The sequence below is a fragment of the Ilyonectria robusta genome (assembly GCF_021365365.1).
Source record: "Ilyonectria robusta strain PMI_751 chromosome Unknown BGZ61scaffold_2, whole genome shotgun sequence".
NCBI classification, from domain to species: Eukaryota; Fungi; Ascomycota; class Sordariomycetes; order Hypocreales; family Nectriaceae; genus Ilyonectria; species Ilyonectria robusta.
In genome coordinates, this window is record NW_025764436.1 from 2,022,882 (window position 1) to 2,042,831 (window position 19,950).

Consider the following 19,950-nt stretch of genomic DNA (forward strand, 5'->3'; position numbering starts at 1 on the left):
CTCCTGTCAGGTCCAAAAGAGGTATTTGGCCCCAATGCCATGATCCTGTCCATGCAATTGGCGAAGGCTAACTGGGCTCAAGGTCCGCTCAGAATCGAAAGCATCTCTCTGTCTCACAAAACGACTCCTCCACGACCCATCAAACCTGGGCCAATGACGCCAACAGAGAACAAACTGAAACCTGTTCCACGGAATGCCCCTCGTAACATCGAGACCAAGGGAAAATACACTATTCGCAAGGGAGTCCGCATCAGAGACTACAGGGTCCCTGTAAGAGCCACCAATGCCTGTCTTTCGCCATCCAGCAGTCCCGAGTTTCAGTGTCGTGACGGTTTCGATTCTAAAGAAACACGTTCTGACCAACCTCCCCCAAGGACCATACGCAGATACGGTAAGAACTTAGAACGGCAACCAAAATCACCCCGACAAGTACCACCAAGTCCACCAAATGACTCGAGCCTAAGGACTGCCAGTCGGAGCCCGCCGTTGGGCACAGGGGACAATGAATATGACTTCTCAACCACGTTCGAAGCTATACAACCTAATCGAAGGAAAGAGGTGGAATTCAGTGAAGGAGAAACTATTCAGTGAGAATCAGGAACGAAGGGATGAGATGAATGGGTCACGAAGTGCTCATCAAGATCCAGTCCATTGCAGGGGTATCTACATGTAAACGGCCCCCCGAACTCAAGAGTACTAGTTTCAATTAAACGCAAACGAGATCCCATCACCCGCCCGAACGCCTATTCGGATGAGGCCGCCCTCTTACATAGACTGTTGTCTACTTGGCACCCTTGCCCTTTGCCTCGTTGTCTCCAAGCTCCCGGATTAGCACGGACGTCTGGCCCTCGCCGTTGTAGTCTTCCTGCCCAGTCTCGAAGCCGGGACACACTCCCACGGCCAGGTATCTGCCGTCACTAGAGAATGAGAGCGCCGCAACACTGTTTGGGAACTTCTGGTACTGTTTTAGTCTTCGCTTTGCCTCCGCGTCCCACAAGGCGGCAGTGCCGTCACCACCTCCCGACGCAAACGTTCCGTGAACCGGGTGGAAAGCCAGTGCATTCACAGGGTACACGATATCTCCGTCGCCATCTGTTGCTGCCTGACGGTGACACTTGAAAGCATACTTGCGGGCTTGGGACTCTGCAGTGTCCTCGAACCACTCCACAGCAACTCGGCCCTCGATACTGCTCGTGGCGTATCCAGCATCATTGGGCATGCAAGCCACAGCCCGTGTCAGATACCTTAGAGAGGATTCGCGCTGCTGCCATGGCTTAAGGTCCGTAGAGCCAGATACGAACATCTCCGCGATGGTGTCGAGGTCGTAGATGTTGATGACACGTCCTGTCATGGCGACAACAACCTTGGTTGGGCTAGAAGCCAAGGCATGAGGCTTTCCTGGCAGGGCAACTCGGATGGGTTCGCTTGAAGGGTCCTTGAGGTTGTGGAGGTTGAGACTGCAGTCCCATGACGCGGAGACGAGAATGGCTGCCTCCTTGTTAGCATGGCACAGCAACGCGCCAGGGTGAACTTACAATGCGAGCGGCTATATGTTACACAGCGCACCGGCGCAGCATGCTTGCTTAGAACAGTCTTCTCTCCGCTTTCCAAATCGATCCTGCGCGATCTCGTTAGCTCCAGGGACCTAGAGGCGCGTGCGACTGCATTATGCCTACCTGTTGACCGCCCAGTCCATGCCGGCCGTGAATGCCTCATTATCATCGGCACCGAAACACACATCCAACACAGGCGCCCGGTGTTCATAGGTGTTGAGTAGGTTAGTCTCGCCCGCGCCGCCAGCGATATCGTAGCAGTAGACCTTCTTGTCCCATGACGAGACGAGAAGCTTGGTTCCTGAGGTTGGCGCGAAGGAGATGGATGAGACCGCGTCGCCCGGGGGCGGGGACAACTCGTATTGTGTCGCTGGGATGGTATTAGTACGTTTCACTCCAATGAACCAGCTACACGCGCGAGGAACTTACCAGGAGCCATGGCCAATTGCGCGCTTGAAGTGAATGACAGGTGAAGCTTTGGATGTTTACTTGCTTAGTCACGTGGCGATAGCTTCCATCATAGTTGATCTGGTGTGTTCTGCCAGGGCTGACCGCCCGGGAACTAGCCACACCCCGCCACACCCCACCATCATCGGCTGTATCGTAAAATGTCAAAATTATGACTCCGCATCCTTAACTCCCCCTCCACGAGAAACGATTTGCGATCCGACCACGAGAAATCGACGAACGACGGGTTGACATTCATGCCCCCAAGAAAACACATCCACTCAGACTTTTTCGGCCGTATTTGAAGCTCGACTCGCGTGTGCAAAAGCCCACCCTGGGATCCAACCCCACCTCGCCTCTATATCCCGACCCAACCTTCCGAATCCTCGACAATACCGCCAAGATGTCGTTAACAAACTGCCGTTTTTACGAGGAGAAGTTCCCGGAGATCGATAGCTTCGTCATGGTCAATGTCAAGCAGGTCAGTACAAGTCAGGTCTGTCTGCATACACCCGATCTGACCCACTGTAGATCGCCGAGATGGGTGCCTATGTCAAGCTGCTCGAATACGACAACATCGACGGCATGATCCTGCTCTCCGAACTGTCGCGACGACGTATCCGAAGTATCCAGAAGCTCATCCGAGTCGGTCGCAATGAGGTCGTCGTGGTGCTCCGTGTGGACAAGGAGAAGGGTAAGCCTGACTTGTAGGCCTGAGCGATTTCGAATGGGAACTGACGAGGTGGCAGGATATATCGATTTGTCAAAGCGACGAGTATCTCCCGAGGATATTGTGAAGTGCGAGGAGCGATACAACAAGGGCAAGATGGTCCATTCCATCATGCGACACGTCGCCGAGAAGACCCAGAACCCTATCGAGTCTCTATACGAGAGCATAGCCTGGCCACTGAACAAGAAGTTCGGCCACGCCATCGACGCCTTCAAGCTCTCTATCACGTCAGTTGAATACATTACTACATGTTGGATTACTGCTAACATTGCGAAGCAACCCCGAGGTTTGGAACGACATCACCTTCCCCAACCAGCCTGTCGCCGATGAGCTCAAGCTCTACATCAGCAAGCGACTCACTCCCCAACCGACCAAGGTCCGAGCTGATATCGAGGTCACCTGCTTCGGTTATGAGGGTATCGACGCTGTCAAGACTGCCCTTCGCACTGCCGAGGCCAGGAACACTGAGGAGTCCCAAGTGAAGGTCAAGCTGGTGTCCCCTCCCCTGTACGTCCTCACCAACACGTGCCTGGACAAGAGTCTAGGAATTACCGCCCTAGAGGAGGCTATTGTCGAGATCCGAAAGAGCATCGAGTCTGCAGGTGGCAACTTGATCGTCAAGATGGAGCCCAAGGCCGTTACGGAGAGCGACGACGCCGAGCTCCAGGCGCTCATGGAGAAGCGTGAGCGCGAGAACGCCGAGGTCAGTGGCGACGAGAGTATGAGCGACAGCGACGACAACATCCCCGAGACCATCTAAGGATTGGCCGGGATAAAGCACACCGGGGCGAGCTGAATCGGCAGGTCTGCTCGAGCAGTCCCGGGGTCGCCCCTCGAGCGGGGCGTCGGACAAAAAACGGTGTCATTAGACGCGGTTTGGGAGACGGGCAGAAGGCGTCTGTCCATGCTGCAAAAGCATCACAAAAGTTCGACATTCATGTAGTTATTCAAGTAGGAAGTGGCGTCTAACACGGCTTTTTCACGATCAATCTCTTTGGCTAGGTGTCATATTGTGCGTTCATACTGTGGGCATGTGGCGGAAAATGGCGGCATATTGATTGAGTACGGCGATATGTCGATTTCCTTTTCGAGCCGGTACATTGAGCCGGGTTTATCATGGAAGATGCAACATTAACAGGATGACGGGGTTGAGGTTGAGGTTGGTGAGGCTCAGTTGGAACACTTTGCCGGAGGGGCTGCGACCATGGACGTTAATGTGGGTGCCGGGACTAGCCGAGAAAAGCTTAGACAATCCTGGCACATCAATGATCAATCATCACCAAGAACTCAACTCTCAACGTGCCCATCTCATACGAAATGTCCCACAACGCCACGCCACAACGACAACGGTAAATTTTCAACGCCTTCATGGCTCTTGGCTCAATATGGGGCCGGGCTCGAGCCGGCGGTCAGCCCAGCGTCCTGCGGGCCACGGCGTGGAAGTTGTTTGGCTTCGCAACGTGGATCCCGGTCATTGCCATGTTCAACTTGCACGTGGCGGAATTGACGGTTGTGGACGGAAACTCGATGTTCCCGCTGCTCAATGACGACAAGGATTCGACGCTGCGACGGGATGTGATTTTCAACTACAAGTGGTCACCGCAGGAGAACCTCGAGAGGGGCATGGTCGTGACGTTGCGGTATGGATGGTCTTTGCGAGCTTCACCTTTTTCGTGCGGGATGGAAGAACGAAGGAACCTAAGCTGACACTGGGACTCAGGAGTCCTATGCATCCTGAAAGCATTGCGATAAAAAGAGTCGTCGCGCTGGAAAACGACGTGGTGCAGACCAAGGCGCCGCATCCGATGCCGACAGTGAGGGTGCCGCAAGGCCATGTGTGGGTCGAGGGCGATGGACCGCCAGGGTCGAGCCTGGACAGCAACACGTATGGCCCGGTCTCGAAGCAGCTCCTGACGGGCAGGGTGACGTACGTTGTGTATCCGTTCCGCAAGCTGGGTACGTTGCGGTGGTGGGAGCATCCTGCGGCGGCCGACAGAGTGAAGCGCAGCGAGATTTCTGAATGACGATGGCAAAAGTGTATTAGTACTTGGGCATGGAGGGCGGATAGATGTACAACACGACTGGTGATGGAACTGGCATTGAGGTTGCCAGTCGACTGTATGAACTTGAAAATACCACTTATTCTCCAAAACGGTCATCACATCAACCTATGCTTGATACTCTTTAGTCTCACCCATTGATACTATGGGGTGGAGGCATCATTTCACTAAGCTCTTACTATTTCGGCTTTCAATGATATTTTTATCGTATTTATTTTGAGTAAGCCAAATAACAAGTGAAGGCCTTTGCCGAAGAGCGCACTTTCAACTGCACGCATTGGTCTGCTGCATGGATATTCGACTGAGAATATAAAAAAGTACCCGAACCCTTCACTCTAAACATTCCCTCTCAGAAGAATGAAAGGTAAATTTGCTATTCATTGACAGAGCATAACGGGGTTTTAAATAGTTACGGATAGTTCTTCAAGTCGTTCACGCGTGACATGCTATATTCGCATAGTCAGAATTGGTAGTAAGCATGAGTTCTAAGACGAAGGTTGTGTCGCAACAGTCCATCGAGACTGAGACCATCCCACCAATGGCGCACGGACCCCAACGGAAATGTCCCGGGTTAGTCAGGCCAGGGAAGAAATCGGGGACTGACTCTCTTTTGTGTGCTGGCGGGCGGCGGGCGGCGGGCGGCGCACCATAGATTAACCACTGAAGGACCCGCACCGCACCGCGCAAGGCGTGGCCAAGTGCTAAGCGGCCCGCTAGGAGGGCGCATTCCAAGCATTTCCAGAGAGCAAACCAACAAAATTCTCGACATCACCATCTCCGATACTTCTCGACCCGGCACGCGACCCCGACGACACCTCTCCGCCTCCGCCTCCGCCTCCGCCCGCGCCATTCCGCCCTCCCGGCTTCTTCGCTTGCTCCCCAGCGACGTCCCCGGGATCCTCTCCCTCACACCTACCACACAACACCACACCGGTGACCGACACAGCAGCCCCATCCGCTCTCCCGCGCGCCGCTCTCCAACTCCGACTCCGACTCCGACTCCCTCTCCTCCTCCTCGGAGAATGCCCCTAGGTCTCCAGGACTCGCCCCTCGTCTTCGCCCCCGCTACGACGACGACCCCGGCCGCAGCGAGCGACTACGCACCCTCTCCAGGGCCTCGAGATGCCGCCCAGACGGGCCGCCGCTTGGATAGTAACAGTGCCGGACTCGCCCCGAGTCAGATCATGACCAACGAAGATGTCGAGTCCGAAGCTCGATCGCCCTATCTCCATGTGCGTACCACAGCGCCAGTCCTGGAACTGAGTGCGCTAACCTAGAGACAATTGCAGGCTATGATTGCCGGAGGCATTGGAGGCTCAACCGGCGACTTGTTGATGCACTCGCTCGACACTGTCAAGACGAGGCAGCAGGGCGACCCGCATGTGCCCCCGAAATACGCATCCCTCGGACAATCCTATTACACCATTTGGAGGCAGGAGGGCATTCGAAGAGGTCTCTACGGCGGTTGGATCCCCGCATTGAGCGGCTCGTTCCCCGGCACCGTCCTGTTCTTCGGCACCTACGAGTGGAGCAAACGCTTCCTGATCGATCACGGCCTCCAGCAACACCTTGCATATCTATCGGCAGGTGAGTTTCTCTGCCATGGCCCAATTGCTGCTGTACAGACGCTAACCGATCGTGTCCAGGCTTCCTCGGAGATCTAGCTTCCTCCGTAGTATACGTTCCTTCAGAAGTCCTCAAGACCCGATTGCAACTCCAGGGTCGATACAACAACTCTCACTTCCATTCCGGCTACAACTACCGCGGCACAGTCGACGCCGCGCGCACCATTGTCCGGACCGAGGGAGCCTCTGCCCTCTTCTACGGCTACAAGGCCACCCTGTACCGAGACCTGCCCTTCTCCGCCCTGCAGTTCATGTTCTGGGAGCAGTTCACCACCTGGGCCCGCAAGTATAAGCAGAGTCGCGATATTGGCGTCCCTCTCGAGCTCCTCACCGGTGCTAGCGCTGGCGGCCTCGCGGGCATTATCACCTGCCCTCTGGACGTCGTCAAGACCCGCCTCCAGACCCAAGTCAACACATCAACCGATTCTCGCCACTCCAAAGACCCCAACCCGCAAATCCGACACATCTCCACCTCCTCCCCCAACACCCACCGGCCCAGACCCGGCGCTGTCGCCCTCGAGGCGTCCTCGGTGGTGACTGGCCTCAAGGTCATCTACCGCACTGAAGGCGTGGCCGGATGGTTCCGCGGCGTCGGTCCCCGAGGCGTGTGGACCTTTATCCAGAGCGGCTGCATGCTGTTCTTGTACCAACGAATACTTCGCCAACTAGAAGTTTTGATGCCCGTTGAGCATGAGGACTTGTAGACCCCTCCTTTTACATTTTTTGTTTTATTGCCCCTTTTTTACGTTTCCCACGCGGCCCAACGCTTCAAAATCCCCACCATTTGCTTTTACAAAAACCCTGGTAGATGATTGTGATGGACATGTTTGTACAGATATAGAGACGTGTGGGCAGTGGGCAGCCGTCATTGTTGGGCGTTGGGAATAGAAGGATTACCAGGTCAGGCATATCAGATACGCTCATAGATATAGAGAGAGCCGTGAACATAGAGCCTCTCTGATTTCAACTCTGCACCGTGTTCAGTAAATCAATGTGAAGTTGGTCTGTTTGCGAATTTCAGGTAATTTCAGTCGGCTAAGTACATCTCTGAGAACTAAACAGGGATTGACATGATGCTTGTGTATAAGAGTCGTAAAAGGGACGTATATGCATGAGTCCAAACATCAAAAGGGTATACTCAAAATAGCAGCAGCAAACAACAAAACATCTCTTTAAGGGTTATACACCTCCAACTCTCTTCAATTTCCACTAGAGCCCCGCTCTCACAACCCTCACGCATCTGGGTCACTGTCATCGATGACGGGCAGCTCCTCGAAGTCGGATGCGCGAGTCATGAGCTCGTCGCGAGCCAGGCACACAGCAAGAGCGATTGTCAGGGCATTCCAGACGCTCTGGTGTCTATCCTGGAAGTTGGCCCGGACGTGGAAGCTGACGTAGGCGGAGTCTCCCTGCGCGGCGTCTATGGTGAGCAACAAGACTGTAGTGTTGAGAATGAAGAGCCCGTAAACAACTGGCGGATTGTAGCGGTATTTTGGCCGGGACGGTGTGACGGGCTCCTCGTCCTCGGGGGACGGGGAGGTTGGTTCGCTCTCTGTTTCTTCGTGATCAATTTCTTTGCTCTCGATATCTTCGCTCTCGCTTTCTTCGCTCTCGATTTTTTCGCTCTCGATTTCTTCACTATCGCTTTCTTCGTGATGAGTTTCTTCGTGATCAATTTCTTCGCTATCGATTTCTTCGCTCTCGATTTCGTCGTCATCGATTTCTTCGTCTTCAAGCTTGATTCTCTTAGGGGGAGGACCGTCGGCGGTCGCTCTGTGTTCCTCGCCAGGTGGGCATTCGGCCAACTCATCGACTCCTGTCGCAGTAGGGCTCGGAAACAGTCGTTTCCTCTTGCGCCCAACCTCCTGCTGTACACTCCTGTCGCGAGTTGGCGTCTCCACCGAGAGCTCGTCAGGTCCTAGAGGCGAACTGAGTCTTTTCGGCTTGGCTCGCATCTCCATTGGAGATCCATCGTCGGACTCCGACTTCACCATAGGCGATACCATGATGCTCGGCTTCAACACGTCCCAGAACTCCGGGTCCCTATCCTCCCTGAGAAACTCGCGCTGAAGCCTTGCCAGAGCTCGCATTCGATCCTGAAGGTACTGGGTGATGTCGCTCTCCGGCATGGTGGTGTCAATGACCTCGGTAACGATATTAGGGACAATGCGCAGCTTCTCGTAGTCGCCGTCCTGGGCGGCCCAGGTCAGGTACTTGTCCAACTCGCGCTTGATGATTCTGGGGGCTTTTTTGCGTAATTCGACTTGTGTTTTGGCCCTAACCTCCCGGGTGAGGTCGATTAACCGCATGAGCGCCATGGTTGCTGCAGATGGTAAGAGCATGGACAGTTAGATCAAGGTGAGATACTTGCCTCGGAAGTCTTTGGCGTGCGCATAAATAATAGGAGGATATTCATCAGATGTCTTGAATAAGATATCCGAAACCGGCACAGCACTCAAGTCAATATCCCAAGTAGGAGGCAGCATCGGGAGATCCTGGCGCATGTAGAGGATCTCAAAGAGACGGTCTTCGTCGGGAGCCCAGCTGCTGGCGCCGGGGTATCGCTTCTTCATTAGCTCCATCTCCTCCATGAGATGTATCTCGAATGAGTTATCGTGGTCTTTAGGGGAGGCACTTGGCTGTTTATCTCGAGCGAGCGTAGGCGTCTTGAACGTTGTGTCTGCTCTTCGACTAATACTTGTGTCTTGCTTTGCCCGGGGAGTCGCCTGGCTGGATGGCGGGCTCAGCGAGCCTCTTTTGTCGACGAGTTCCTCCATATTTGACGTTTGATGACATGAATCCTTTCTTCGAGGTTCTTTGTCGCGGAGTTGGGTTTGGAATGCTAGTGCTCTTTGTGCTTTTGCACACCGACGATGTAACTAGCAATCTCTGGCGTGCCCTTTGTGAACGAAAGTGAAGAAAGGCCGCGGGCCTTCCGCAGATACACCCACCAATCAACACAATGGACGCCCTGGAAGAAATATTTAAGTCGTGTTCACTCTTGTTCACGAGTTCATTGCCAACTTTTAGGCATTGAAAGGTTGAAGTCGAGGTGGCAGGTGGGGCGTGTGCGCATCAATATCGGTGAGCCGTGCACGCCCCCGGAAGTTCTCTTTCGCCGGAGAGGCCAATCAGACGTCAGACGTCGAAATTCTTCACGTCCCAGATCGATTCATGGCGATATCTTCAACCGGCACAACTACAACCATGGCCGAACTAGCAAAGACGGCGGCACGCCAATTGCCCAGCTTCAAGCTGGGCCAGAAGCAGGTCTTCCTGTCAGTACTCCCCGTGGCGTCCCCGCCATCCCCTCCACGTTCCTCCCTCTGAGCCCTATCTGACCTTTTCTCCTCCAGGCCGAACCACATCATCACCTTCCTCCGAAAAGAGCACCTCCCGCCGAACGAGGCCTGCTTCAAGGTTCCTCTGCGCTTCACCAAGTTCGATCTTCGAGACTACCTGTGGAATCTCTACAATGTCGAGGTCACCAAGGTGCGGTCATACGTCAAGCAGCAGCCCCTCACACAGCGGAACTCGCACTCGCGCTCGTGGTATCGCCCGCAGCCCCTGAAGATCATGACCGTCGAGCTGGCCAAGCCGTTCCAGTGGCCCGCACTTCCGGAGAACACGGAGTCGTGGAGCAACCAGCTGTGGAAGATGCGTGAGGAGCTCATGGACACCCGCAACGAGGAGCACATCCAGCGACAACGCTTCCAGATCCCCATGAAGAGCAAGGAGCCCTTGACGAAGGAGCGGGAGCAGCTGGCGGACCTCGCCAAGAAGATGCTGTCGGGCGAGGTGAAGTGGTCCAACGAAGTTGATCTGGACCCCAGGTGGGAGAAGCTGCTGGAGAAGAAGGATGCGGACCAGGCCAAGCAGGATGTCAAGGAGGACGCCTAAGCAACATTGAGGATGAGTGCGACAAGGCGCAAACGGGCACTACGGGTCGACGTTGATGGCAGGGAACCGCTTAATGGAGGAGGCGGCAACCCAGGAGAAAGCCAGTCAGGTTGGGGGCAGCCTCTGTAGGATAGCTGGCACCAGCGATGTACATTATTGTAACCAACCCTTGCGGGTGGCCAATGCATGTTGGCGAGATGAAAAATAAACAGGATAAACGCCCAGATATCTGCTCCTCTACACATTGTCTATTGAACTCCAATGCTCCGCCTGCTGAAAGTGCAAGACCTGGTCGCCCCAACCCCACCACCCCGCTGTCAAGCTACGTGCAAAGACCTCGAGGCCAAGATAGCCTTCCTCGAGGATATCCTGGAACAGGCCACGCAGGTTGGGTTTCCTTGAGTGCACGTCCGGTACTGCCATGATGATTTTGGGCTTCAGAGAGTCTGGGCTCTTGCTGCCTCTGCGTTTTGCAATGACGAGCTTCTCCCAAGGCTTCCTCCACACCGACTCAACGTCATACAGTGGCTCGCCTGAGGTTGTGACCTTGACCCACGTCCACTCGGTGACAACCTCGAGACCCCACGCAGCGAAGAGGCCCGTAGGCGAGACAAGAAAGTCGTGGATGCTGGGCTTGTTAGTGATCCAGACGGCGACCAGGCCATCCGGACTAAGGTGGGAGGCAATGGGGATGTCCAGCATGAGGCGGCGCATCTCATTGAGATTCTGAACCATCGCATACTTGTTCGTCCTCCTCCTCGCGGACCGATTCGGCCATGGCGGATCCAAGACGACAAGATCAAAGCTGGGAGCTGATGCGTTGAAGGACTCACGCAGTTCCTGGATAGAGCCACACAGGTGCTCGGCTTTAGCGGGGATGTGCGGTGGTAGGCCGGATATCAACGGCGGTTGCGGCTCAAGGAAACGGGCGAGGTGCCAAGGGCCGGGGTACGTCGAGGCAAGGTCCTCCAGCGCACTCTGAACCGCGGCAGTAGTCATGAGTTCAGCGAGCTGTGCGGCGGGCGATGACAAAGCCTGCGAGGAGTAGTCGACACCATGTCGCGGCTCTGGCGTTGCATAGGGCGTTGCGGGGGGCTCAGCGGAGACGATGCGGCGGCCGGGGGCCTGAAAGGACAGGACTTGGCTCTCCTCAAGTGACCTCGGGATGTCGATGACCACGAGAGCCTTGTCGTTACTCTCAAACAGGACGGACTTGGCTAGAATGCTGCTGCTGTTACTGCCGCCCTCACCAGGAACTGCTCCCACTTCGTTTCCCATCGTCATCTCGTGCTCATCCTCCGTGTCCCCCGGACTGCCGCAAGATGCCAAAAATGACGGAGTCTTCCGGGCGGAGTCTGATTTCAGGCCGAGACTCGGCAAACCTCGGCTCGGCCATTGGTTGCCGGAACCGCCTTACCGGGAAGTGCCCAGGTCCGTCAGCACAGCGCCCTCGTGCCCTGCAAGCGTCCCCTGTAACGCGCTGAAGCACCCCCGGATTTTGGAGTCCCAGGGCGCTTTGCGGGCGTGACCAACGGGTGGGGGCGCTCTCGGCCTCCAAGCGACCACTGAGCGTCGGCCCAATGACGTCCCTGCCGTTCTCACAGCCGGGGAAATTCTCCCGCATCTCCAAAACCTGCGTGCATGTCCGATCCCGTCCACATCCCCCACGACCACTCTCTTTCCCTCCCGCGCACGCGACTGTTCCACCTCAACCGTACTCTCGAGCCGGATCCCTGACCCGTCGACTCGCGCATCGTCTCCGAATCCGTCTACCTCGTTATCGTCGCGGAATGTCGCATCCGTAGGCCCCAAACCGCCATTCAAGCGAGCCACGTGCCGGTCAAGTGGGAATGCCCTCCGCCGACGCCGCCCTCATGGAACATGCCTCAATGACCGAGATTGCGCGCGACACCAACACCCGGCAGCATGGCGGCCCCGATGCCCTGAGCCGCGCGAAAAAGGAAACTCACAGGGAAAAGGAGGCTGCCGTGTATACTAGTAACGACGAGGCCGTCGCGCCCAAGCGCAAGACGCAGAGCTTCGACTATGTCTGGAGGTCCGGAGTGGCCGGCGGCATGGCAGGATGTGCTGTAAGTAGCTATTGCTCTGCAATTGATGCGTATTTCCCGCTGACCATTTTATATAGGCCAAGACCGTCGTTGCACCCCTTGATCGAGTCAAGATCCTCTTCCAGGCCCGCAATCCCATATTCGCAAAGTACGCCGGGTCTTGGGTCGGCGTCGCGACCGCAATGAAGGACATCTACCACCAGGACGGCATCCTGGGTTTATACCGAGGCCACTCAGCGACTCTCCTACGAATTTTTCCTTATGCTGGCATCAAATTTCTTGCCTACGAGCAAATCCGAGCTATTATTATACCCCGACGATCTCACGAGACACCCATGAGACGGCTTCTCAGTGGGAGTCTTGCCGGTGTCACTTCTGTTTTCTTCACATATCCATTGGAGGTGGTTCGCGTTCGCCTCGCCTTCGAGACTAAGCGCGAGGGCCATTCCACCTTGTCTCAGATCTGTAGGCAGATCTATAATGAACGCCCCGTCGTCCCTCCTACACAAGGCTCCAGCGCGGCGGATGCGGCAGCAGCCACGGTGCCTCGGACGGGCATCTTCAACTTCTATCGAGGATTTACCCCCACTATTCTCGGAATGCTTCCGTACGCGGGCATGTCTTTCCTCACTCACGACACCGTTGGCGACTTAATGCGCTCGCCCTCCTTTGCGCCATACACAACACTTCCCCCCAAGAAGGACCATCCTGCGGGAAAGCCTGTGCCACTACGGTCATGGGCGGAGTTGTGCGCGGGCGGAATAGCGGGCTTGATCTCACAGACGGCATCGTACCCGTTAGAGGTGATCCGGCGTCGTATGCAAGTCGGTGGTGCAGTTGGCGACGGTCGTCGGCTACGGATCCGCGAGACTGCCGGCATGATCTTCCGCGAGAGAGGTGTCTCGGGATTTTTTATCGGACTGACCATCGGGTACGTCAAGGTGGTTCCCATGGTGGCAGTTAGCTTCTACACGTACGAACGGATGAAGCTCGTCTTTGGTATATAGATGCAACGACAAAGAGAATGGGAACAGGCGGTTTTGGATACTGGCGTTGGGGGTGTCTTCTGCAGCATGGTATGGGGTTCGGGGTTCTTGGAAAGCCTTCGGAAATTGGGGATGAGGCGGGTCTTGATGTACATAGATTAGAGGATCCGCGTCTTGTTTCCGAATGATGATGAACTCTCACTTAAGTTACTTATTTCGGTGTCCTCAAACGAACGGCGGCCCCGGCAACGTCTATGTTCGCCACCCGTCCGGAGGCGGCTGGCTCCGACAGCGCCAAAGCCATCATGGCATGCCTCACTAGACGCCTTTAAGGAATATTTGCCGTTAATTTCCTACCCTGTCATCGCTAATAGATTACTCATCCCAAAGGCCGTCGGGCTTAGTTGTCTTGCAACTAAACCCGTGAAGGGGGCGTGATCGACATAACCCAAGCGCCTGGTGATCGGCGCCGTTGAGAAGCTAATAACCTCCTCGTGCGTCAAACGCGAAACGCCGAAGATGAGGAATGGAAGGAAAAATACGAGCTGAGCCCACTCGACTCTCAGCCACCGGCTGACGGGCATACAACGTTGTAGGTGGCGACAAGGTGGGGGTGGGTTTGCCCCTGTTGAAGAGATGTCATCGTGGCTTGCTGAGGGGACGCCGTTTCAGCAATCATAACTGCATTGGGGAAATTCCTGAGAGGCGGTAATTAGGTAGTGAATACATTGCAATGTACTAGATACATGGGGTGTCGATATGATGCTGACGTGTTCCTAGTTTACTTAGGTTCCAGTGGCCGTTGTTCTATCCGAACATCGAAGCTCGCTCTAGGGTAGGTCGCTCGCCTCGAGTTTAGAGTCATGTCGCGGTTACTCAGTCAAGACAATTCATTGAATATCATCCCTTCATTGTGCATAACTCCGATTTCGTCACAAGGAAATAGTTTTAAAACAAGAAACAATTGTTATTAGGAGATATAAAGACCGGCTATTTGTGTTCTCAAATGCCATTCATTGAACAGAATTGGATCCCTCGTTGACCTTCGGGTTCAGGATTGAGGCAGGTATTCACATGCGCAAACAGCTAATGACGTGTGCAAATAGGAATTCCCAATTGAGAATGGGTAACCAATTGTAAATTTCTCGCTCAACTGCACCCCAACCCAGTCGTCGTCCAAACTAATAAGGAGCAACATATCAGCGACACTTGCCTGCGAAACTTGAAATATTTCACAATTACACGAACTGGGTATCCGATAGTTGCAAAACGAGGGAGGAAAATATGATATCTAATATACAAAGCACTGGCAAATTGCAACTCATCAACGATGTCTGGGTTGAGGACGAAGTGACGTGGGAGTAAGGTCGCCTGCTCTGATTGGCTGTCGCGTCGCTGCCGTCCAACCCCTGTCCGATGCGGCTCTGACAAGCTGAGCTCCTCCAAAAATACAGATGCAGCCTCAGCCTTTTGTCTCCAGCGTCACTCCATCACCACCACACAACCTCGAGCGTCACAACCACCACGGCCAGTGCCTGACGGCTCCGTATTCTCGCCTCTATCCCTCGTCCATCGCCGAATCGCCCTTTACACGCGGCCATCCCGCCAATTGCGAGCGCGAATCCGCCAACCCGCTGCGACCTTCACCATGGCGTCCGCGGCCGACCTCGACGGCCTCGTCCTCCTGCGCCAGTCCATCTCCGCGTCCAAGGCCTTCATCCCCAGCGCGTCCGCCGATGCTGCTGCCCCGGAGGTGCCCCTCGCGCAGGCGACGCACCTGCGCTTCCCCGACCAAGCCGCCGCCGTCCCCATTGACAGCGCCACGCGCTTCGTCTCCAACGACAGGCCCGTCGACCTGCGCAGCATCTACTTCGCCTGGCTCAACCGCGAGGTCGCCATCCCCGAATACAATGCCTCTTCAACTAAGCTGAACGACGAGCTCGCCGCTGCCGCCGCAAAGGGTAAGGTCCAGAACCTCGGCTTCATCGAGCGTCTCGATCTCATCACCTGGCTCGAAGGCGCCAGCGAGGAAAGCGAGTACATCAAGCCCCTCGCCGGCGACAAGGATGGCTCTGCTGCGGGCGCTTCCACGACGGCAAAGGCTGGCGCCGTATCATCGACTGCGCAGGCAAGGTCCGGCAGGGGCACCATGGACCCTCGATTAGCAAGCATCTACAACGGCGAGCGAAAGATGGGCGATCGCAACACAGTTTTAAGGGGCATCAAGCCTACGGTACGTATCCTACCCGCCTAAGCCTACTACGCAGAGCTGAGTCTGACCATCCACAGGACTTCTCCCATGTGCGCAAGCTTGCCGCGCCCTTCATCCAGAAGAAGTCGCATTCGGGCTCCACCAACATCAGCGCAAACCCATCCCTCGCCCTCAACCAAAAGGCCCCGTCTAGAAGACCGGACCCCATCATTCTCCTCTCGCCCTCGGCATCATCCCTTCTCCGTCTCTCCAACGCCCGCTCTTTCCTCGAGGACGGCAAGTTCGCCCCCGCCGAGGCGGGTGACTCGACGGCTACGATGCTCCATGTCCAGCGCACCATCAGGGCTGTCGACCCCAACCGCCCCGTGCGCTTCATCCTCGTCGAGGGCTCCGAGCAGTTCAAGCCCGAGTACTGGAACCGCGTTGTCGCTGTCTTCACTACCGGCCAGACGTGGCAGTTCAAGAACTATAAGTGGAGCGACGCCAACGAGCTCTTCAAGCACACCCTCGGCATCTACGTCGGCTGGCGTGGCGACCAGCCGCCGGATAATATCAGCGGCTGGGGCCACCGCGTCCTGTCTACGGGCGTCGACCGCTGGCACGGCGAGGGCCACGATTCCTCCCGTTTCCGCGATAAGGAGATCGTCGAGCAGATCTGGAAGTCTATTGAGGCGAACATGCGGTCCCGCGGCTGGAGGAAGGACGCGGCCCCTACGTCGATTTAGATGGTCCCCGACCACGATGGCCCTTGTAGGGCTTTCGATGGGAGGGGAAAGTTATCATATGGCGGATATGTATGAAGAGCGTCCCCTACCCTGTATTAGACTCACGTCCGGGGATGGTATGGGACTCCAAAAGCGATGGCGTTGAACGGTTTTTTCATGTGTAGGTATTATCAGCATCCATCTGGCGGTGGGAAGAAATCAAAGAGAGATAGGAAAACATAAAGAGACAAACCTGATTTACAGTGGGATCTGCGCGAATGTACGGGATTCGGCCAAGTTGCCCTACTACCCCTGAGTTTACAACATTTGGATATATTTGCCTTCAAGATGCGAACTCAAGTCGAACAAAGAATAGTGTGGTCCAGGTAGGTACATGACACCTATCTTCTGATACATCACTTTCTATTTATCACGGGCGTGTATTGATTGTCATTGATTACCAACACTGCTACTCTGGACTAACTCGCGCCGATGGCGCCGGATATAACTCCCACAGGCTGACATGACTTACCGCGCAGACCGACAGACGCAACACACACACACCAACCCAAGACAAGCTTTCCGCCAACAAGCGAGCTTTCCCAACGTGGACGAGTCAGGATGGGAGGCTGCACGCTGCAGCTGCAGTCTGGCACAGACCCGCGGGGGAGAGCATGGGTTGTCTGCCAACGATTACCGCGCTGGCCGGTGTTAGGGGCGCGAACGAGCCAGGCGGTGGCCGTCGAGAGCAGCATCGCCCGATTTGTGTGCATGATTAGGTTGAAAAAAAGAGAGAGGGAGTGTCTTGGGATCTACATGGTTGTATCACCAACGTCTGTGGTGTGGGAGGTTGGGGAGGGGGGGGGGGGGGCAGCAGCCAGCCATGAAGGGAGGGGGCAGACAAGACAGCTGAGTTGCCCCAGATTTCTCCGAGCGCGCGTTTCCTGGACAAGGCTACCGCACCCGGGCATGATAGATACGCACCTGCGAGGTCGTGCAGCTCCCCCAGGTTCACGGCTATCGAGAGCCGTAGAAAAACGCCCGGCGATAAGAGCCTCTCGGCATCTAGGCTTCGTGGGGCCAAGGTTGCGGATGACACCTTGGCAAGGTTCAGTCGAGGGATACGGACGGAAGCGAGGGGAGTTGCAGGTTGCAGGTAGATAGATAGCAAAAAGATACAGCGGACGTCTTGCCTCGGTATCGAGACCGACCAGGACCAAACCTGAGAAATGCTCCGCCCAGATCTGTGTGATGCCAGATAGGGAATCCTGCCATGGGTCGAAATGTGACTTCGCCGTTTGCTGTACATGGGAGAATCCCTGCGACCACGAAAGCTGCAGTCCCAGAGCCCCCCCGGCCGGCAGGATGAAGATCCCACGACCACGATAGACCGGGGCATCATCTTGGCACTAATGGGCCTGCTCACCGTCCAAGAGAAGAACTACGACACTGACTAATGGTATCACGTATCCGAGCTGTTGTGTTTCGGAAAAAAAAGCGTCCTTGGTGTGACTCCGCAAGTGGTGCCGGAGTGCAGGGCTGAGGCATGTTAATCACAACTCCGCTAGAACTTGGTTCGCCATCGTCCCGCTCTAGAACGCGTTGAGGGGCTGCCGAAGTCACCGCAGCTGTATATTCGGATCACATCTGTCAAAATATCTGCAAGGTCCAAGAGCCCGGGAGTTGCGTGATTACTTACGTAGTCAGTAGGTTAGAACAAAACCTGCAGGTCAACAGTCCAGCAAAAGGACGGCGCCGCAGCCATGCCCACTTGGTGGCCGTCGGGATGAAACGCCGTCAAGCGACGAAGTGGCACGATGGATTGCCGAGGCAGTAACTGGCGCCTATATAACCTAGTCGGTAGGCTTTGTGGGGATAGCCTAGGGGCGTGATTGAGGAAAACACGCTCTTCAGCTCGGGCGGGATGGGAAAAAGGGGCATGGTCGGTTTGGTGGAGAAGGGCTTGGGAACGCAACGCATTGTGGTCCAAGGCTGGGGCTCTGAGAAGGACTCACGGCGGAGCTGCCGACCCCACTGGCAAGCGGTGAAAGCGAAGGGCCATTGTCTCAGAAGCCGTGATAGTCGCGGTTGAGGGTCTAGGACTGAGAGGGCCTTCAACGATCAGGGGGGGCCACCGCAGAGTCGAGTTGGTTGGCGAGGGACATTCATGCATTCGGCCATGCAGCTGCACAGCAATCAGAGGCCAGGCTGATACTAGTTCTTCTAACTAGGCTTCCTCAGAGGCGACTGGCTATCACGGCCTCCTGATCGCATTTGGCTCTTCGTGGTTGGCTATGCGATGTGACGACTCACTGACGAGCCTTGTGAAGATGTCGATCCCAGCAACAAAATTGCCAGAGAGCCAATTCCACGTGGCCACACCAGTGCGGCGGCCGCTATGGCTCAGAGCCAATTCACCCACTCAAGCCATCTCAAGCCTCCGCTCCAGCCCAGCGCCGGATTGCGCTCTCCCATGTCGTGAATGATCCGTACCCTGCGCCTGTGGCGTCGGAAAAACTAATATGGGCGCTCGTGACCCTGCCAGTTCTCGCGTGGCATTGACGGGTCCTGGTAAGGCAAGCAAACCAACACGATGCACAGAGGTTGTGATACCTCGTAATCTAGGGTTATCCGCTTCCAACGTCTCGCCAAGCCCTGGAGGAAGGATCCCAGAAGGATGTCCAAAAGGGGTCTGGTAGGGGCATGAGACTAGGCCTCAATTGCCGTTCCACGTGAGAAGCACGCCACGAACAGGGATAAGTGCCATCTTGATTGATCCATGATCGCCATCCTGACGCCTTGCGACCTCACTTAGTGGTCCGAATTGAGAGGCTGAGCAGTACATCTGCCCTCCAACAGGGCAGCGAGCCGGAAGGGGACCGGGTAGTGGTGACCACAACACCCACCCCAGAACTCATCCTTACACCGTACTTCGCCCATCATGCGTCATGCTCGAGAGTAGGCGTCAAGGCAGGCAATGCCATGGTCTGATTCCGGTCGTGTTTCGGGCTCTGGGCAGATGCTGCACGTGGCCACGATTTTGACGGTTCGATGAGACAATCCCGCGACATTTGCTATAGGGCGTCCTCTCCCTCCGGCCACTCCCGGCTCGCCGCGATATCGAAGTGAGACCTTGGGTGTAATGGAGGGAAGTCTCGGGATATCTGGTTCATCAATCCAGCGCCACTCAAGAGGGCATTGATCCCGGAAACACTTGGGTTCGTGGCGGATTCTGGGTAGCATCCTGCCCGAAGCTAGCAGGATCTGGCCTGGTTTTCTTTCGGCAATTGGAAATCGAAGGGCACCTGGTAAAGTACGTACTCTGTACTTTCAACCTTCTGAGGGGCGAACAGGGCGGGCTGGAGCCAGCCCGCCAAACTAAACCCTGTCGCTGCTCCCCGATGACGGCACCGCAATTGATGGTTGGCGCATGTCTCACTCGGCATCTGACTACGGATGATTTGGCGGCAAGGTGCCGTAAATGGCGTCGGGACTCTCGGGCAATAAAATTTCCACCTTAGGGTTCTGGGCGTCAAAATGTGCAAATGTGTGCCCGTAGCACGGCATCTCCGGTATGAACACCGGCGCAACGCCCTTGACGTCGAGGCGGTCGTGATGTGTCCGCATGACACGGACAAACTCCCGTGGGCGTTCCAGGCCGGTT

The 19,950-nt window shown here is 55.7% G+C and overlaps 10 protein-coding genes across 10 annotated transcripts; 6 read left to right on the plus strand and 4 right to left on the minus strand.

Moving 5' to 3' along the window:
- Positions 1–781: 781 nt before the first annotated feature.
- BGZ61DRAFT_472404 (WD40-repeat-containing domain protein) lies at positions 782–1,992 on the minus strand (the record flags this gene model as incomplete). Its single annotated transcript, XM_046248334.1, has 4 exons — positions 782–1,488; positions 1,536–1,618; positions 1,677–1,923; positions 1,983–1,992. 4 exons carry the CDS (start codon positions 1,990–1,992, stop codon positions 782–784), a joined length of 1,047 nt encoding a protein of 348 aa, XP_046110824.1.
- A 411-nt stretch (positions 1,993–2,403) lies between these two features.
- BGZ61DRAFT_340759 (translation initiation factor 2, alpha subunit) lies at positions 2,404–3,490 on the plus strand (the record flags this gene model as incomplete). The annotated part of the gene is made up of 4 exons (XM_046239335.1): positions 2,404–2,481; positions 2,532–2,694; positions 2,750–2,957; positions 3,007–3,490. 4 exons carry the CDS (start codon positions 2,404–2,406, stop codon positions 3,488–3,490), a joined length of 933 nt encoding a protein of 310 aa, XP_046110825.1.
- Positions 3,491–3,934: 444 nt separating this feature from the next.
- BGZ61DRAFT_472406 (peptidase S24/S26A/S26B/S26C) lies at positions 3,935–4,754 on the plus strand (the record flags this gene model as incomplete). The annotated part of the gene is made up of 2 exons (XM_046248335.1): positions 3,935–4,079; positions 4,285–4,754. 2 exons carry the CDS (start codon positions 3,935–3,937, stop codon positions 4,752–4,754), a joined length of 615 nt encoding a protein of 204 aa, XP_046110826.1.
- Positions 4,755–5,974: 1,220 nt separating this feature from the next.
- On the plus strand, positions 5,975–7,119 carry BGZ61DRAFT_340106 (mitochondrial carrier domain-containing protein; the record flags this gene model as incomplete). The annotated part of the gene is made up of 3 exons (XM_046239280.1): positions 5,975–6,022; positions 6,080–6,377; positions 6,437–7,119. 3 exons carry the CDS (start codon positions 5,975–5,977, stop codon positions 7,117–7,119), a joined length of 1,029 nt encoding a protein of 342 aa, XP_046110827.1.
- Positions 7,120–7,420: 301 nt separating this feature from the next.
- BGZ61DRAFT_513346 (uncharacterized protein) lies at positions 7,421–9,455 on the minus strand. Its single transcript, XM_046252170.1, has 2 exons — positions 8,787–9,455; positions 7,421–8,738 (listed from the first exon to the last, which is right to left on the minus strand). Exons 1-2 carry the CDS (start codon positions 9,190–9,192, stop codon positions 7,648–7,650), a joined length of 1,497 nt encoding a protein of 498 aa, XP_046110828.1. The 5' UTR covers positions 9,193–9,455; the 3' UTR covers positions 7,421–7,647.
- A 167-nt stretch (positions 9,456–9,622) lies between these two features.
- On the plus strand, positions 9,623–10,315 carry BGZ61DRAFT_527038 (uncharacterized protein; the record flags this gene model as incomplete). Its single annotated transcript, XM_046253052.1, has 2 exons — positions 9,623–9,693; positions 9,772–10,315. 2 exons carry the CDS (start codon positions 9,623–9,625, stop codon positions 10,313–10,315), a joined length of 615 nt encoding a protein of 204 aa, XP_046110829.1.
- A 219-nt stretch (positions 10,316–10,534) lies between these two features.
- On the minus strand, positions 10,535–11,637 carry BGZ61DRAFT_441464 (MT-A70-domain-containing protein). Its single transcript, XM_046244585.1, has one exon. It carries the CDS (start codon positions 11,597–11,599, stop codon positions 10,553–10,555), a length of 1,047 nt encoding a protein of 348 aa, XP_046110830.1. The 5' UTR covers positions 11,600–11,637; the 3' UTR covers positions 10,535–10,552.
- Positions 11,638–12,165: 528 nt separating this feature from the next.
- BGZ61DRAFT_341683 (mitochondrial carrier domain-containing protein) lies at positions 12,166–13,391 on the plus strand (the record flags this gene model as incomplete). The annotated part of the gene is made up of 2 exons (XM_046239439.1): positions 12,166–12,405; positions 12,462–13,391. 2 exons carry the CDS (start codon positions 12,166–12,168, stop codon positions 13,389–13,391), a joined length of 1,170 nt encoding a protein of 389 aa, XP_046110831.1.
- A 105-nt stretch (positions 13,392–13,496) lies between these two features.
- BGZ61DRAFT_441466 (uncharacterized protein) lies at positions 13,497–14,117 on the minus strand. Its single transcript, XM_046244586.1, has one exon. It carries the CDS (start codon positions 13,952–13,954, stop codon positions 13,724–13,726), a length of 231 nt encoding a protein of 76 aa, XP_046110832.1. The 5' UTR covers positions 13,955–14,117; the 3' UTR covers positions 13,497–13,723.
- A 901-nt stretch (positions 14,118–15,018) lies between these two features.
- BGZ61DRAFT_489831 (RNA pol II accessory factor, Cdc73 family-domain-containing protein) lies at positions 15,019–16,307 on the plus strand (the record flags this gene model as incomplete). Its single annotated transcript, XM_046250259.1, has 2 exons — positions 15,019–15,603; positions 15,660–16,307. 2 exons carry the CDS (start codon positions 15,019–15,021, stop codon positions 16,305–16,307), a joined length of 1,233 nt encoding a protein of 410 aa, XP_046110833.1.
- Between the last annotated feature and the right edge of the window lie 3,643 nt (positions 16,308–19,950).